The sequence below is a fragment of the Catharus ustulatus genome, chromosome 1 (genome assembly GCF_009819885.2).
Source record: "Catharus ustulatus isolate bCatUst1 chromosome 1, bCatUst1.pri.v2, whole genome shotgun sequence".
In the NCBI taxonomy this organism is placed as follows: Eukaryota; Metazoa; Chordata; class Aves; order Passeriformes; family Turdidae; genus Catharus; species Catharus ustulatus.
Genome location: NC_046221.1, coordinates 417623 through 434566, shown reverse-complemented (window position 1 = coordinate 434566; position 16944 = coordinate 417623). Strand labels below are relative to the sequence as shown.

At 70.4% G+C, this 16944-nt stretch overlaps 1 protein-coding gene across 1 annotated transcript in view; it reads right to left on the bottom strand.

Moving 5' to 3' along the window:
• LOC117000410 (SCO-spondin-like) overlaps window positions 1-13376 on the bottom strand; it is a 30497-nt gene extending 17121 nt beyond the window's left edge. The window contains 26 exon segments of the mRNA XM_033068016.1: window positions 55-455; window positions 1272-1365; window positions 1475-1624; window positions 2326-2435; window positions 2513-2640; window positions 2763-2962; window positions 3277-3411; window positions 3877-4133; window positions 4238-4332; window positions 4399-4579; window positions 5062-5308; window positions 5988-6159; window positions 6230-6451; window positions 7170-7342; window positions 7510-7636; window positions 7748-7886; window positions 8163-8403; window positions 8474-8693; window positions 9161-9277; window positions 9362-9447; window positions 9569-9727; window positions 9874-9976; window positions 10431-10780; window positions 11278-11360; window positions 11436-11630; window positions 13279-13376. Coding sequence (XP_032923907.1) covers window positions 55-455; window positions 1272-1365; window positions 1475-1624; window positions 2326-2435; window positions 2513-2640; window positions 2763-2962; window positions 3277-3411; window positions 3877-4133; window positions 4238-4332; window positions 4399-4579; window positions 5062-5308; window positions 5988-6159; window positions 6230-6451; window positions 7170-7342; window positions 7510-7636; window positions 7748-7886; window positions 8163-8403; window positions 8474-8693; window positions 9161-9277; window positions 9362-9447; window positions 9569-9727; window positions 9874-9976; window positions 10431-10780; window positions 11278-11360; window positions 11436-11630; window positions 13279-13364 — 4471 coding nt within the window. The 5' untranslated portion in view covers window positions 13365-13376.
• Window positions 13377-16944: the final 3568 nt, after the last annotated feature.

Here is a 16944-nt window from a genome sequence, read left to right as displayed (position 1 = left end):
AAAACTCACCTCCCCCCATTCCCAGGACCCCCCGAGCCCCCCGTGCTCACTCACCCGCCTCGTCCGAGTCGTCCCCGGGGGGACAATCGAGCCGCCCGTCGCAGACCCGGGCGGGGGGGAGGCAGCGCCCCCCGGCACAGGCGAACTCGGGGGGGGCGCAGGGCCGGCCCGGACACCCCGCCTCGTCCCAGCCGTCGGGGCAGTGGGTGACACCGTCACACCGAGCCCCCCAGGGCAGGCAGCGCCCGCCGGGGCAGCGGGGCTGCTGGGGGGCGCAGGGGGGGTCGCACAGCTCGTCCGAGCCGTCCCCGCAGTCGTCCTCGTTGTCGCAGAGCCAGGCCCCCGGCACGCAGAGACCCCCGCCCCGGCACCGGAACTCCCACGGGGCGCAGCCGGCGGCGGCGGGACACGGGGCCGGGCTCGGGGGGCACTGCCAGCGCCCCTCCAGGCACGTGCTGAAGGGGGGACACGGAGGGGATTCGCGGGGGGCGGGGGGGACCTGGACCCCAGGGTCCCCACGGCCCGGCGGTCTGGTGTCCCACTATGCCAGTATCAGCATCCCGCTGTCCCAGTATCAGTGTCCCACTATCCCAGTATCAGTGTCCCGCTGTCCCAGTATCCGTGTCCGGTATCCCAGTGTCATTGTCCGGTATCCCAGTGTCCTGCGGTCCTGGTGTCCCAATGTCCCGGGGTCCAGTCTCCCAGCATTCCAAATCCCAGTGTCTCCGTGTTCTGATGTCCCAATGTCCTACTGGGATCCCGGTACCCCAATATCCCATTTCCCCAGCGCCTCCCCGTCCTGGTGTCCGGGGATCCCATTGTCACAGCACCCCAATTCCCCACTTACCCGGTGTCTCCGTGTCCCCATGTCCTGGCGTCCCAGTGTCCCAGAACACCACTGTCCCACTGTCCCCATGTCCTCGTGTCCCCATGTCCCGGTGTCCCAGTGTCCCAGTGTCCCAGAACACCATTGACCCCACATCCCGGTGAGCCAGTGTCCCAGTGTTCCCAGTGTCCCCGTGTCCCAGTGTCCCAGTGTTCCCAGTGTCCCCATGTCCCAGTGTTCCCAGTGTCCCCGTGTCCCAGTGTCCCCATGTCCCAGTGTCCCAGTGTCCCAGTGTCCCAATGTCCCAGTGTTCCCAGTGTTCCCAGTGTCCCCGTGTCCCAGTGTCCCCACACCCTGCTGTCCCAGGACCCCAGCACGCCGCATGCCGGGATCCCAGTATCCACCAGTATCCACCAGTATCCACCAGTATCCACCAGCGCCTCACCAGTTGCTGCAGCCCTGGGTCACGGTGGCCCCGGCCGGGAAAGCGAAGCCGTCCCAAAAGCAGGGACAGGCGGGGGGCTCCACGCACAGCCCGTCTGCGGGGGGCACAGGGGTGGCACCGTGCGCCCCCAGTCCCCCCCCAGCCCCCCCCAGCCCCCTCCTGTCCCCAGCGCCCCCTCCCAGCCCCAGGCTGCGCCCCCTCACCGTGCAGGACCCGCCCGGGGGGGCAGAAGCAGCCCTCGAGGCAGCCCAGGGCCCCGCACAGCTCGGGGGGGTCCCGGCCGAGGTCGCGGCAGGTGGGGGGGCAGGGGGGGCCGCAGGGGTTGTACTCCTGCCCCCCCTCGCACTGCAGCGCTGCAGAGACAGGGGGGTTGGGGGGGCTGGATCCCCCCACTCCACAGCCTGGCACCCCCCAAACACCGCGCGGGAGTCTCGGCCCCCCCTCAGTCCCACACAGCCCGGACCCTTCCTCCCGGTCCATAACCCCATGGGGGGGCTCCTGCACCCCCCTCACCCCACAGCCTGGGCCCCCCCCCGCCCCACAGCCCCTTGGGGGGCTCCTGCACCCCCAGACCCATTGCCGGGTCCCCAACCCCAGCACATCCCACTACCGGCTCAGCCCGAACCTCCCTGGCTCCCCGGGCTCCCCTCGCGCCTCCTGTGCTCTCCTGAGCGCCCCCAGACTCACGGCACAAGATGGGAACCCCCCCGTGCCCCACAGCCCCCTGTGCCCCCCGTACCCCCGGGACCCCCACGTGCCCCACAGCCCCCTGTGCCCCCCGATACCCCGGTCCCCCCCGAGCCCCTCAGGCTCACGGCACAGCCCCTGATGGGATGAGACCCCCGGTCCCCCCGGCCCCCCGAGCCCCCAGACTCACGGCACAGCCCTTGGTGGGATGAGACCCCCGATACCCCGATCCCCCCGAGCCCCCAGACTCACGGCACAGCCCCTGGTGGGATGAGACCCCCTGTCCCCCCGGCCCCCCGAGCCCCCAGACTCACGGCACAGCCCCTGGTGGGATGAGACCCCCGGCCCCCCGAGCCCCCAGACTCACGGCACAGCCCCTGGCTCCGCCAGCGCAGGGCTCTCCCCCGCCGGCCGCACTCCTCGGCGTAGGCGGCCAGGGCCGTGCACAGGCACTCGCAGTCCCCGCCGCTGTCACACCTGCGGCACGCGCCGTGGGACAGGGCCCGCCACTCGCCCCGGGGCTTGGGGACCCCCCCCGAGCCCCCCAAACTCACCCACAGGCGTCGAACAGGCACCACTCGTAGAAGCGCTGGGGGGGCACCAGCTCGTGGCAGGGGGCGAAGAGCTGGTGCTGCAGGACCCCGCAGCGCCCCCGCGCCCAGGCCGAGCGCTGGGGGCTCTCCTGGGGGGGGACAGCCCGTCAGACCCCCCGTGTGCCCCACGCGAGACCCCCACCGCCCCTGCCGCCACCCCCGTGTCCCCCTGCCAGCCCTCCGCGTCCCCCGTGTCCCCATGTCCCCGTACCTCGCAGGGGTGCGGGCGGTGCCCGTCGGCCTCGGGGCAGAGCGGGCTGAGGCGCCAGGAGTCCCCGAAGACCTCGGGGATCGCCTCGAGGGCCCCGTCCCGGCTCCCGAAATCGTTCTCGGCGTCGCCGTCGAAGTTGCCGCAGAGCCCGGCCAGGCGCCCGCGCAGCCGCGGGGACACGCGCACGTACACGCGGGTCCCTGCGGGCACCGGGGATGGCGGCGGTGCCACCCACGGCACCCGGGACCCCCCACGGCACCGATGGCAACCCCACGGCCACCCTCCCGGGGTGCCACCAGCACTGCGGGCCCCGTGTGGCACCAGGGACCCCGCATGGTGACACGGCTATGGGGACATGGCCACGGCGCCACCACCTCCAGGGACCCCCCCATAGCCCCCCGGTACTGGGGACCCCACCCGGACCTCCCCCCGGGTCTCACCTCCGTCCCACAGCACGGCCACCCCCGTGTCCCCCCGTGTCCCCCCCGTGTCCCCCCGTGTCCCCAGGTCTCACCTCCGTCCCACAGCACGGCCACCCCCAGGCGGGTGAGGAGCAGCAGGAAGAGCCCCGCGCGCTGCAGCGCCAGCCCCGACCCCCCGAACACCTTGGGGGGTCGCACGGCCACCCCGTTCACTGTCACCTCCCGCCCTGCCGGTGCGACACCGAGAGTCACCGCCACATCCGCCCGTGTCCCCTGATGCTCCCCCCTACCCCACCCCGCCGCGGTTGGGGTGTCACTGTGGGTCACCCCGCCACTTCCCTGCCACCCTCCGTGTCCCCCTATAGCCCCCCGTGACCTCCCGTGTACCCCCCGTGTCCCCTCGGGTCCCACCCCCTGCGGCCGAGCCGGGATGTCACCGCGGGTGACACCCACGTGTCCCCGCGTGCTCTCCATGTCCCACTCACCCCGCAGCACGTGCACCACGGTGTCCCCCATGTCCCCAATGTCCCAAATGTCCCCCATGTCCCCCTCACCCCGCAGCATGTGCACCACGGTGTCCCCCATGTCCCCAATGTCCCCCATGTCCCCAATGTCCCCCATGTCCCCCTCACCCCGCAGCATGTGCACCACGGTGTCCCCCATGTCCCCAATGTCCCCCATGTCCCCCTCACCCCGCAGCATGTGCACCACCGTGTTGCCCATGGCCACCACCACGGACTTGGTGCAGGTGACGCCGGTGGCACCGCAGGGGACATTCTCGGCGGTGACAGCGAAGAGCCCGGTGGCCTCGCGCGCCAGCAGGTACTCGCAGTCCCCCGCGAAGGTGAAGGCGCGGCCATCGAAGGTGACATAGTGGGGGTCCCCCGTGGCCACGCAGGTCCCCGCGCACTCCTCGCGCCCGCAGTGCCACCGCTGTCCCCGGCACACGCTGCGGGGACAGGCTCGGTGCCACAGGGGGTCTCCGAGGGTCTGGCAAGGGGCTGGGGGTGTCAGGGGGTCCCGGGGGGGTCGGGGGGTGTCCGGGGGTCCCACCAGGTGTTGCAGTCGCGGGCGATGGTGGCGTTGGGCGGGTACAGCTGCCCGCCGTGGTGACAGGGACACTCGTCCGGCGACACGCAGCGCCCGTCCTGCGAGCAGACCGCGGTGAGGGGGGCTCGGGGGGGGGGGGCCCACCCCCCCGGGGTGACACCCACCAGGAACAGGGTCCCGGGGGGACACACGCAGCCGTCGGCGGGGCCGCCGCAGGTGCCGGAGGGCTCGGCGGGGTCGCAGCGGCGCAGGCAGGAGCCCGGAGCGTGCAGCAGCCCCGGGGGACAGCGCGGGGCGGGGGGACACGGGGCGGGGGCGCAGCGCCACGACCCCCCCGTGCACACACTGCGGGGGCGGGAGGGAGGGAGGGACCCCGTCCGGCTGAGAACCCCTCGGCTGGTTGTCTCCTCCCCCATCTCCAAAACCCAAATTGCACCGAACCCCCATCCCCAGCACCTCCGAGCCCCCCCCATCGCGGTCCCCCAACCCCCAGCCCCACATTTTGCTGAGTCCCCCACAGCGCAGTCCCTGCACCCCTATTCTCACCTCCCCACACCCAAATCCCAGCGACCCCCCTGCACCCCATCCCCCAGGAACCACATCCCGCTAACCGGGGCTCCCCCAGTCCCCCGGGGTCCCGTCGCTGTCCCCACGGTGGGACACGGGACAAAAGCCCCCCCGTCCCGCGGGGCGCCACACCGGGCTGGAGGGGTTTTCATCACGTGTCACCATCACCGTCACATTCTGCTCGGGTGACCCCCGTCCTGTGGGTGACCCTCCAGCCCCCCAAACCTCCCCGCGACCCCCAAATTCCCCCCGGGACCCACCAGGCCTGGCAGCCGCGGCGGATGCGGGCGCCGGGGGGGTACAGGCGGGCACCGCGGGGACACGGGCAGGCGGCAGGGGGGACACACTGCCCGCCCTGGGCCAGCAGCAGCCCCTCGGGGCAGCGACAGCCGGGGACACAGAGGGTGTCCGGAGGGGGACAGTCACTGGCGTTGTGGGGCTCTGAGCAGGAACGGCCGCACGGACCCCCACAGTCCCGGTACTGCTGCCCCCCGGGACACGGCTCGTCTGGGGGGACATGGGGGGGGTCACTGGGGGGCAGACATCACCTCATCCCGTCCCCATGCCATCCCCATGCCATCCCATCCCATCCCATCCCATCCCCACCCCATCCCGTTATCCCCTCCCATTATCCCATCCCGTTATCCCATCCCGTTATCCCATTATCCCTTCCCGTTATCCCCTCCCGTTATCCCGTTATCCCCTCCCATTATCGCCTGCCGTTATCCCATCCCATCCCGTTATCCCGTTATCCCGTTATCCCGTTATCCCGTTATCCTGCTATCCCGTTATCCTCTCCCGTTATCCCCTCCCGTTATCCCGTTATCCCGTTATCCCGTTATCCCCTCCTGCTATCCCGTTATCCTCTCCCGTTATCCCCTCCCGTTATCCCGTTATCCCGTTATCCCGTTATCCCCTTATCCCCTTATCCCCTCCCGTTATCCCATCCCATCCCGTTATCCCGTTATCCCCTCCCGTTATCCCTTGCCGTTATCCCATCCCCTCCCGTTATCCCGTTATCCCGCTATCCCGTTATCCCGTTATCCCGCTATCCCGCTATCCCGTTATCCCCTCCCATTATCCCCTCCCGTTATCCCGTTATCCCGTTATCCGTTATCCCGTTATCCCGTTATCCCGCTATCCCGTGATCCCGTGATCCCGTTATCCCGCTATCCCGTTATCCCACCGCAGAGGCTCCGGTTCCTCCAGCTCAGCTCCGTCCCCTCCCGGGCGCACTCCCGGCCGTAGGCGCCCAGCGCCGGGCACAGGCAGCGCTCCCGCTCCGGCTCCCGGCAGGAGCACACGTCCCACCGGCACAGCTCCACGAACGGCTCCGGATCCACCACGCGGTGACACGGCTGTGCCGGAGAGGGGACATTGGCACGGCGATGTCCCCTGTCCCCGCCGCCCCTCCGCCGGGGCGCTCACCTGGAACGCCGGCCCCACGAGCACGGCGCAGGCGGCCTCGGCGCGCTCCCGGCTCCCGGGGAAGGCGGCGCAGGGGTCGGGAACGGCGGGGCCCAGCGCCGGGCAGGCTCCGGCCGCCCGGAACGCGTTGGCGAAGGCGGCGACTCCCGGCTCCACGTCCCCGTCCGGAGTCGTGAACTCGTCGCGCTGGTCCCCGTTGAAAGTCCCGCAGAGCCCCCGCACCTGGCAGGAGCAGGGCAGAGCCCGGCACACCCTGATCCCACCGGGACCCCACCCTGCTGGGACCCCCACCTCACCGGGACCCCCTCCCCGCTGAGACATCCCGGGGGTCTCACCAGGGCAGAGCCCGGCATACCCTGATCCCACCGGGACCCCCATCCCGCCGGGATCCCCACCTTACCGGAATCCCCATCTTACCGGGACCCCCACCTCACCGGGATCCCCACCTTACCGGAATCCCCATCTCACCGGGACCCCCACCCCGCCGGGACCCCCATCCCACCGGGATCCCCACCTTACCGGAATCCCCATCTTACCGGGACCCCCACCTCACCGGGATCCCCACCTTACCGGAATCCCCATCTCACCGGGACCCCCACCCCGCCGGGACCCCCACCCCGCCGGGACCCCCACCTCACCGGGACCCCCATCCCACCGGGACCCCCTCCCCGCCGGGATCCCCACCTCACCGGGACACCCATCCCACCGGGACCCCCACCTTACCGGAATCCCCACCTCACCGGGACCCCCACCCCGCCGGGACCCCCACTCGCCCGGACCCCCACCCCACCGGCACCCCCACCCCACCGGCACACCCCGCGGGTCCCGGGGGTCTTACCAGGGCAGAGCCCGGCACACCCTGATCCCACCGGGATCCCCATCCCGCCGGGACCCCACCCCGCCGGAATCCCCACCCCGCGGGTCCGGGGGTCCCGCTCACCGTGCCGGCCATGGCGGGCTGCAGGGTGATGAAGGTGTCGGGAGTCCCCAGGCCCCAGAGCAGGTGGGCGTCGGGCGCCTGCAGGTGCAGGAAGGCCGAGGACGCGCGGCGGATGCTCAGCTCGGCACCGGAGAAGGGCAGCGTCACCTCCCGCCCGGCCACTGTCACCTCCCCTGGCGGCGACAGCAGCGGCACCATGGGGTGGCCACCGGAGTCGGACCCACCGTGGGAACATCGGGGACAGGCACTGGGATGTCACCGCTGTGGGGACACTGGGGACAGGCACTGGGACAGCTGCCACAGCCCCGGTGTCGGTGCCAGTCCTGTCCGGGTGTGTCACCTGTGCCGTGCAGCCGGGCCGTGGTGCGGCCGGTGGTGACAGTGAGGGTGCGGGGACAGCCCGGGGACCCGCGGCTGGCACAGGGCTCGTGCTCCGCTGTGATCAGCAGCCGCCCCGCCACGAAGTCCTGGGGACAGAGACAGGTGATACCTCCCACAGAGCCCTGTCACCACGGCCACCACCAGAGCACCCCCGTCACCGCTGCGGCCGCCCCGCGATGTCCCCCGTGTCCCCTCACCTCCACCAGGGTGTGGGCGCAGGGGGCCGGCAGGGAGAAGCGGCGGCGGTCGAAGGTGACAAAGTGACGTCCCCCCAGCACGGCGCACTCGGCCGGACACCGCTGCTGGTCACAGCGCCAGCGCCCGGCCTCGCACGTGCTGGGGACACCGGGGACACCAGTCACGGGGGGCGCGCTGGGGTGAGGGGGGGACACTGCAGGGGACCCCGGGGTGACACCGCCAGCATGGGGGACACGGCACAGGGGACACTGGGATAATGGGGGACGTCACAGGGAACCCGGGATGAAGCGGGACACGCTACAGGACCCCGGGGTGAGGGGACACCACCAGGACGGGGGGGACACCCCAAATGCCCATCAGCGGGCTGCCCCCCTGTCGCCGCGGTGTCACCGTTGTCGCCGCGGTGTCACCCACCAGCGGTTGCAGCGCTGGCGGATGCTCTGGCCGGGCTCGTAGCGCTGTCGCCGGTGGTGGCAGGGACACGCGGCGGGGGGGACACATCTCGGGCCGTCGCGGGCCAGCCCCGGGCCGCACTCGCAGCCGCCGTGGCAGTGGCGCTGGCACGGGCCCTGCTCGGCGCCGCCCGCGGTGGCACAGGTGACCGGGCACAGCGACACGCAGTCCGAGAAGCGCTGCCCCGCGCCGCAGCGGCGCTCTGCGGGGGGGACACACGGCGGTGGCACCGGCGGCACGGCGGGCAGGGGAGGGGACAGCCCGGTCCCTACCGCAGAAGCCGGGATGGCGCCAGGGGACGTGGAGCTGGCGGCGGGAGCACTCCCGGGCGTAGGCGGCCAAGGTGTCGCAGGCGGCGGGGGGCGGGGGACCGGGGGGTGGCACGGGGGGTGGCGGGGTACCAGGGGGTGACAGGGGACTGGAGGGGGACACGGGGTCCAAGTCCCCGCACAGCAGTACCACACACGCTGCGTAAAACCCGCTGGGGTCCACCTGGGGGGAGCACGGGGGAGAATCCTCCAAGAGCCCCCAGAGCACCCCAGGACACCCCAGAGCACCCCAGGACCCCCAGGGACCCTGAGGGACCCCCAGGACCTCCCTCCAGAATCCCAAGACTCCCTGGAATCTCCCAGACCTTCCGGGACCTCCCAGTGTCCCCTGGGACCCTCAGGACGCCCCAGGACTCCTGACCCCCTTGGCCCCTGGAATCTTCCAGAACCCCATGGGAAGTTCCAGGACTCCCCAGGACTCTCCGGAATCCCCTGGGACCCTCCCAACCCCCCAAGCCCCTGGGATCCCCCAAACCCTCCCAGAGCAATTCTGGGATTCCCCAGAACTCCCAGCAGCCTCACAGTACTCTCCTGGGACCACATGGATCCCCCAGGACATCCCAGGACCCCCGGGACCCCCCAAGCCCCCCGGGACCCCCCAAGCCCCCCGGGCCCCCTGGTGCCGCTGACCTCGCCGTGGCACTGCCGGAAGGGCTGGGCCAGCAGCCGCCCGCAGGTGGCCACCGCCGCTGCCACCTCACCCGGGCCACACCTGGAGCCACCCTCCGACACGTCCCTGCATGGGGGCTGAGCCGGGGGTCCCTCAGCTCAGGGGAGACCCCCTGGGACCCCCAGAGGGCACGGGGGGGGTCACCCTGGCCCCTCAGGTACCTCTGTGCCCGCCGCCGGCACCTTCCAGGCGCTGCCAAAGGCGGCGGCGAAGGCAGCGATGTCCCCTTCAGGGCGCACGAAATCGTCTGGGGGGACAGCGAGGGTGGGGGCGTGGGGTGTCCCCCGACCCCCCAGGTGCGGTGGGGACATGGGGGTGTCCCCCGGCCCCCCAGGTGGGGAGGGGTGGCACTGGGGGGTGGAACTCACCCGCAGGGTCGTCGGTGTAGGTGCCACAGAGCCCCCAGGTGCCCCCGCGCAGCTCAGGCTCCGCTGTCACTGTCACTGCCAGGTGCCCGTCCCAGGCCACCCGCACGCCCAGGCTGCTGGCCACGGCCACCCAGTCACCCGGCCAGGTGACACCGAGCCCTGCGCCAGGGGATGGGGACAGGATGGGGACAGCATGGGGACAGGGGTTCCGGTGCCAGCTGATTGATCACCATGTCCTGGCACTTCCTGGTGTCACTGGGGGCTCGTCCTCCCCCTGCCCCAGCTGGTGGCCTTGGGGACCTCACCTTTGTGCAGGTAGGGGCGTCCCTCCGGCACCGCTGCCCCGTTCACCGACACGTTCCGTCCCTGGGCCACCACCGTGTCTGTGCCAAAGGTCATGTGCAGCACCTGTGGGACACTCAGGTGTGCCAGGGACAGTGCCCAGGGGGATGGGACACTCAGGTGTGCCAGGGACAGTGCCCAGGGGGATGGGACACTCAGGTGTGCCAGGGGCAGTGGCCAGGGGGATGGGACACTCAGGTGTGTCACGGTCACCAGGGATGGACCCATGGCTGTGCCATCCCAGGTCCCATCCTGGATCCCCAACTCCCCCCCAGCCTCCAAAACCCATCCTGGCACCCATCCCCGCTCCCAGCCCCCACTGCACCTCTGGGAACCGGGCCAGTGACCCCAGTGACCCATCCTGTCCCCCAATGACCCATCCTGTCCCCCCCAGTGACCCCAGTGACCCATCCTGTCCCCCAGAGGCTGCTGTCCCCCCCACTCCCATGTCCATCCCACCCCATTTGTGCCGGCAGTGACAGTGGGTGACCCCCCCGTGCCCCCCTGCCCGTGCTGGTACCCGGGGGTGCCCGAGGCCGATGGTGACGTCCCAGGTGCCGTCGGTGGCGGTGGCCAGGCTGTAGCGGCAGGTGCCCCCGAAGCCGAAGTGCCGCCCGTCGAAGGTGCGGAACCGCGTCCCGGCCCAGGCCTGGCACGTGGCCGGGGGGCTGCGGTGGCGCGGGGACCCCCCGTCCCCGCCCAGGGGCAGGCGGGTGCAGGGCAGGCAGGGCCCCTCGCTGTCCCCGCGGCGCCAGCTGTGTCCCCAGGGGTGCTGGCAGCACTCGGCGCGGCTCATGGCGCTGCCGTTGTGGCCCCCGGCGCTGTCCTGGCACTGCCACGCGCTGAAACAGCGGCCCAGGGAGCCGGGGCCTGAGGGGTGGGGACAGTGGGTGACACCAAGGGGCGCGGGGGATGGCACGCACCCCAGCGCCCATCCTGGCACCCAGTGGGACTGGCACGGTGAGGGTGTCACACCAGGAGTGACGTGGTGGGAATGTCCCTCATCCCAACTGCCATCCCTGATCCCAGTTCCCATCCCAGAACGCGGCCAGCACCAGTGCCAGCACCCAGCTCCCATCATTGATCCCATCCCTGATCCCATCCCTGATCCCATTCCTACTCCCAGCACCCATCCCAGCTCCTGATGGGAATGTGGGTGGGAATGAGCCCATCCCAGCTCCCATCACTGATCCCATCCCTGATCCCATCCCTGATCCCATTCCTGATCCCATCCCTGATCCCATTCCTACTCCCAGCACCTATCCCAGCTCCCAGCACCCATCCCAGCTCCCAGCACCCATCCCAGCTCCCAGTGGGTGTGGCACAGCAGGGACACCCCCAGGTGCCACCCCCGTGTCCCCCCTCACCCTCGGTGCAGCGGGCGCCGCTCCAGCCGGGACAGCAGCCGCGCTCCGTGCGATTCCGGGTCACCGGCTGCATCTCCGGGGGGCTGCGGGGACACGCCGGTGTCACCCTCTGTCAGCCAGTGTCACCCAGTGTCCCCAGCGCCACCCCCCGGGCTCACCGGTAGATGTAGCAGAGGGGGGGGTCGGTGCCGGTGTCACCGGGGGAATTCTCGCGCTCCCGGCGGGTGCGGTCCCGGTCCAGCCGCCACCCGGCCAGGCTGTACTGGTACAAACTGGGACACGGCACCGCTGCCTCGCGCCGTGGTGTCACCTCCTCCTGTTCTGTCACCTGCACCGGCCGCTCGCACCAGCGCCTGCGGGCACGCGTGGGACACACCGGGATCAGCCCGGGATCAGCCCGGGATCCAGCCGGGATCCACCGGGATCAACCCGGGACCCACCGGGATCAGCCCGGGACCCAGCGGGATCCACCGGGATCAGCCCGGGATCCACCCGTGGGATCCACCGGGATCAGCCCAGGATCCATCTGGGATCCTGCTGGGATCCAGCAGCATCCAGCACAATCCCAGCCGCAGCTCAGCTCCCGTCTGGCACCCACCAGGGATCCCTCCCAGCACCCACCAGGGATCCATCCCAGCTCCTGGCACCCCTCCCAGCACCCACCCTGCTCCCATCACCCATTCCCGCTTCCCATCCCTGATCTCCATTTTGCACTCACAATTCTCAGTTCTTTCCCAGTTCCCGCACCCATTTCCAGTTCCCACACCCATTTCCAGTTCCCATTCTCCTTCCCAGCTCCCACACCCATTTCCAGTTCCCACCCTCATTCCCAGTTCCCACATCCATTCACAGTTCCCACATCCATTCACAGTTTCCACCCTCATTCACAGTTCCCACCCTCATTCCCAGCTCCATTCCCCATTCCCAGCTCCCATTCCCCATTCCCAGCTCCATTCCCCATTCCCATTCCCCATTCCCAGCTCCATTCCCCATTCCCAGTTCCCACATCCATTCACAGCTCCCACCCTCATTCACAGTTTCCACCCCCATTCCCAGCTCCATTCCCCATTCCCAGTTCCCATTCCCCATTCCCATTCCCCATTCCCAGCTCCCATTCCCCATTCCCGTTCCCCATTCCCAGCTCCATTCCCCATTCCCAGCTCCATTCCCCATTCCCATTCCCCATTCCCAGCTCCATTCCCCATTCCCAGCTCCCATTCCCCATTCCCGTTCCCCATTCCCCATTCCCAGCTCCCATTCCCATTCCCGTTCCCCATTCCCATTCCCCATTCCCAGTTCCCATTCCCCATTCCCAGCTCCATTCCCCATTCCCATTCCCCATTCCCAGCTCCATTCCCCATTCCCAGCTCCCATTCCCCATTCCCGTTCCCCATTCCCCATTCCCAGCTCCCATTCCCATTCCCGTTCCCCATTCCCATTCCCCATTCCCAGTTCCCATTCCCCATTCCCAGTTCCCATTCCCCATTCCCATTCCCCATTCCCAGCTCCCATTCCCATTCCCCATTCCCAGTTCCCATTCCCCATTCCCAGCTCCATTCCCCATTCCCATTCCCCATTCCCAGCTCCATTCCCCATTCCCATTCCCCATTCCCGTTCCCATTCCCGTTCCCATTCCCATTCCCCATTCCCATTCCCCACTCCCATTCCCCACTCCCATTCCCCATTCCCATTCCCCATTCCCAGCTCCATTCCCCGTTCCCCATTCCCATTCCCCATTCCCAGCTCCCATTCCCATTCCCCATTCCCATTCCCCATTCCCAGCTCCCATTCCCATTCCCCATTCCCATTCCCCATTCCCAGCTCCCGTTCCCCATTCCCATTCCCATTCCCCATTCCCCATTCCCCATTCCCAGCTCCATTCCCCATTCCCAGCTCCCATTCCCATTCCCCATTCCCATTCCCCATTCCCCATTCCCCATTCCCCATTCCCATCCCCATTCCCCATTCCCCATTCCCCATTCCCCATTCCCAGCTCCTCACCCCGTCGCTGCCCCCACAGCTGTCACCCACAGCACGGCGGTGGCCACGGCCCCCCCGGTGACCCCCGGCCACCCCGCTCGGGCCATGTCGGATCCCGGTTTTCCTGGAAAAGCGGGATCCAGGTGACTCCACGGTCACAATTCCGGGGTGTCCTTGGTGGCCACCCCCAGTGTCACCCACCCCAACGCCACTCACCAGCCCCAGCTCCAGCACTGCCGGGCGGCTCCGGCATTTATGGGAAGTCCCCAGAAGTGCCACCAGCTGCGGTGACACCGATTGGGCACAGCTGGCGGCTGGGGGGGTAAGGTGACATCAGGGTGACATCTCCCCGTTTCCTGGGAGAAGGCAACGGCCTGGGACATCCGGGATCCGCCACGGGGACACGGATGTGGCAGGGCTGCGGGTCCTGGTCACGCTCAACCCCCCGTGTCCCCCTGTGTCCCGTCTGTGTCCCCCTGTGACCCGTCTGTGTCCCCTGTACCCGCCGTGTCCCCACGTCCCTGTCCTGTGTCCTCTAATGTCTCCTGCGTGTCCCCTGTATCGCCCTGTGTCCCCCCAAAACCCGGTCCTGTGTCCCCATGTCCCTGTCTGTGTCCCCTCATGTCACCGTCTGTGTCCCTCCATGTCTCCCTGAGTGTCCTCATGTCCCTGTGCGTGTCCCCCATGTCCCTGTCTATGTCCCCTTATATCCCTGTTTGTGTCCCCCATGTCCCCTCTGTGTCCCCCCATGTCCCTGTCTATGTCCCCCATGTCCCCTCTGTGTCCCCCATGTCCCTGTGCGTGTTCCCCCATGTCCCTGTCTGTGTCCCTCATGTCCCTGTCTATGTCCCCCATGTTCCTGTCTATGTCCCCCGTGTCCCTGTCTGTGTCCCCCCATGTCCCTGTCTGTGTCCCCCATGTCACCGTCTGTGTCCCCTCATGTCCCTGCCCGTGTCCCCCCATGTCCCTGTTTGTGTCCCCCCGTGTCCCTGTCCGTGTCCCCGCGCCCCCCCATCCTGTCCCCGACCCAGCCGTGTCCGTGTCCCCTCCAAGGGACACAGCCGGTACATGTGGAGGACATGGGGACCGGGGCTGTCCCGGGGACACGCGGAGGTGACCCGGGGCTGTCCCGGGGACACGCGGAGGTGACCGGGGGTGTCCCGGGGACACGCGGAGGTGACCCGGGGCTGTCCCGGGGACACGCGGAGGTGACCCGGGGGCACAGGGGGCCGGACACGGGGGGCGGTCCCGGCGGGGCGGGGGGACCGGCGGCCACCGCGGGGGGCGGGGCGCGGCGGCGGCGGCGGCGGGGCCGGTGGGACCGGGAGAGCCCCGAGGCCACGGGTACGGGCGGGACCGACACCGGGATCGCCACCGGCACCGGGACCGGCACCGGGTCCGGGCTGGGGAGGGGCAGGAAGGGCGGGGGGAGCGGCGGGGAGGGGCAGGATGGGAGGGCGGGGACGGGAAGGGGAGGGGGCGACACGGAGGGGACAGTGGGGGAACAAAAAGGGTTTAGGGGGGCACGGAGGGGGACTGAGGGGGCTGGGGCACAGCCGGGGGGGGCTGGGGTGCGGAGAGGGCTTGGGTGGGGGTACGGGGGGACGGAGAACGGGGGTGGGGTGGCCGTGAGCTGCTGGGGGACCAGGACGGGGACATCACTGCTCGGGACCCACGCGGTTCACCCCGGAGCCCCAGGGAATCCCGCGGGACCCCCCTGGATCCCCCTGAATCCCCCCTGGATTCCCCCCGGACCCCTGCAGACGCCCCCGGACCCACCGAGCAGGGGAGTGGTGACCCGCCCCCACCCCAGTGCCCTGGGTACGTGCCCGGGGGTCCCGGGGACCCCGAACCCCGCCCCGGTGTGCAGGGTGACCCTGGTTCGGGTCTGGGGGGCTCACCCCCTGCCCCCCGCCCCGCAGGTCCCGCGGTGGCCAAGACGGAGCCGGAGGAGATGGAAGCACCGGGATGCGCCGGCTCAGGTGGGCACTGGGGGGTTCCGGGGGGCTCGGGGCCATCCCTGAGCCAGGGAGGGACCTGTCTGTGCCTCTCTGTCCCCCAGAATGGCTGGTGGTCCCCAAGGCGGAGGTGACCCCCGAGGATGACGGGGATGATGCAGGGGACCCGGAGTTCCACGACTCAGGTGAGGGACGTGGCGCTCACACCGGCACTGCCAGGTGTCCCCCGAGAACGCTGGGGCCACACGGGCACTGTCACCCTGTCCTGGGGCTGGTGGCAGCGCAGGGTGCTTGGGGGATGGTCACCCTGTCCCCAGGGCAGTGGCTGTGCCAGGTCCTTGAAGTGACGGTCACCGTGTCCCTGGTGCCATTGGCCTTGATGGTCACCGCGTGCGGTGCCGGTGGCAGCTCCGCGTCCTTGGGTGACAGTCACCGTGTCCCGGTGGCTGTGCCAGGACATGCTGGCGTTGCCATGTCCCCTCGCTGTCCCTGCAGGGCCGTGGCTGGTGCGGAAGGTGAAGGTGGAGGAGGATGACGAGGATGAGGCCGAGGCCTGGGCCGAGGCTCCGCAGCCCCTGCCCGGCACCGTGCCCCCCGACCCCGCCGGGACCCCGGGCTGCAAAGCGGAGGAGCCGTGCCCGGAGGAGCTGGGATACGGGGTGCTGCCGGCCTGGGCCCCGGGGCCGCACCTGGACGGCGCCGGGCTGGGGACGGGCGCGGGGACCAGCCCCGGCGCCGCGGGGAGCGGGCGCTGCCCCCAGCCCGGCGCGCGGCCCTTCGGCTGCCCGCAGTGCGGGAAGGCCTTCGGCAAGAAGGCGCACCTGACGCGGCACCTGCGGGTGCACACGGGCGAGCGGCCCTTCCCCTGCCCGCACTGCGGCCGCCGCTTCCGCCAGCGCATCCACCTGCGCTCGCACCTGCGCACGCACACGGGCGAGCGGCCCTACCCCTGCCCGCGCTGCGCCCGCCGCTTCCGCAAGAAAACGCACCTGGACCGGCACCTGCGCACGCACACCGGGGAGCGCCCGCACCCCTGCCCGCGCTGCGCCCGCCGCTTCGCGCACCGCCAGCACCTCCTGCGCCACCTGCGCCTGCACGCCGAGCCGGCCCCGGGCCACGCGCCCCGCCGAGGGCACGGCGACGGGCACCCGGCCCAGGAACGGCCGCTGCCCTGCCCCGCCTGTGAGATTGGCCTCAGCTGGCAGCAGGACACGGGAGCGATGCCTGGAGCTGAGAATGGACACGTGGAGGAGCACCAGGATGGGGACGGGGACAGCCCTGCTGAGGAGAAGCTGCTCATTTGCCCCCAGTGTGGGAGGACCCTCACCTGGAAGCAGAACTCGGCTCACCTGTGGCATCACCTGGAGAGCCAAGGCTGTGCCCAGGACCCCCAGCACCCAGCACAGGTGCCCACGGCCGAGCGCCCCTTCCTGCAGGACCCCCAGCTCCTGTCACAGGTGCCCGGTGCCAACTGCAGCCACGGCTGTGCCCAGGACCCCCAGCCCCTCCTGCAGCCCCCGCAAGTGCCCGGTGCCCAGAACCACCAGCCACAGGTGCCCGGTGCCAGGTGTGGCCAGGGCTGTGTCCAGGGCTGTGGCCAGGACCCCCCGCAGGTGTCCCCTGCCCAGCGCCCCTTCACCTGCCCTCAGTGCGGGCGCGGCTTCGGGCGCAAGGCGCACCTGGCGCGGCACCTGCTGGTGCACTCGGGCACCCGGCCCCACGCGTGCGC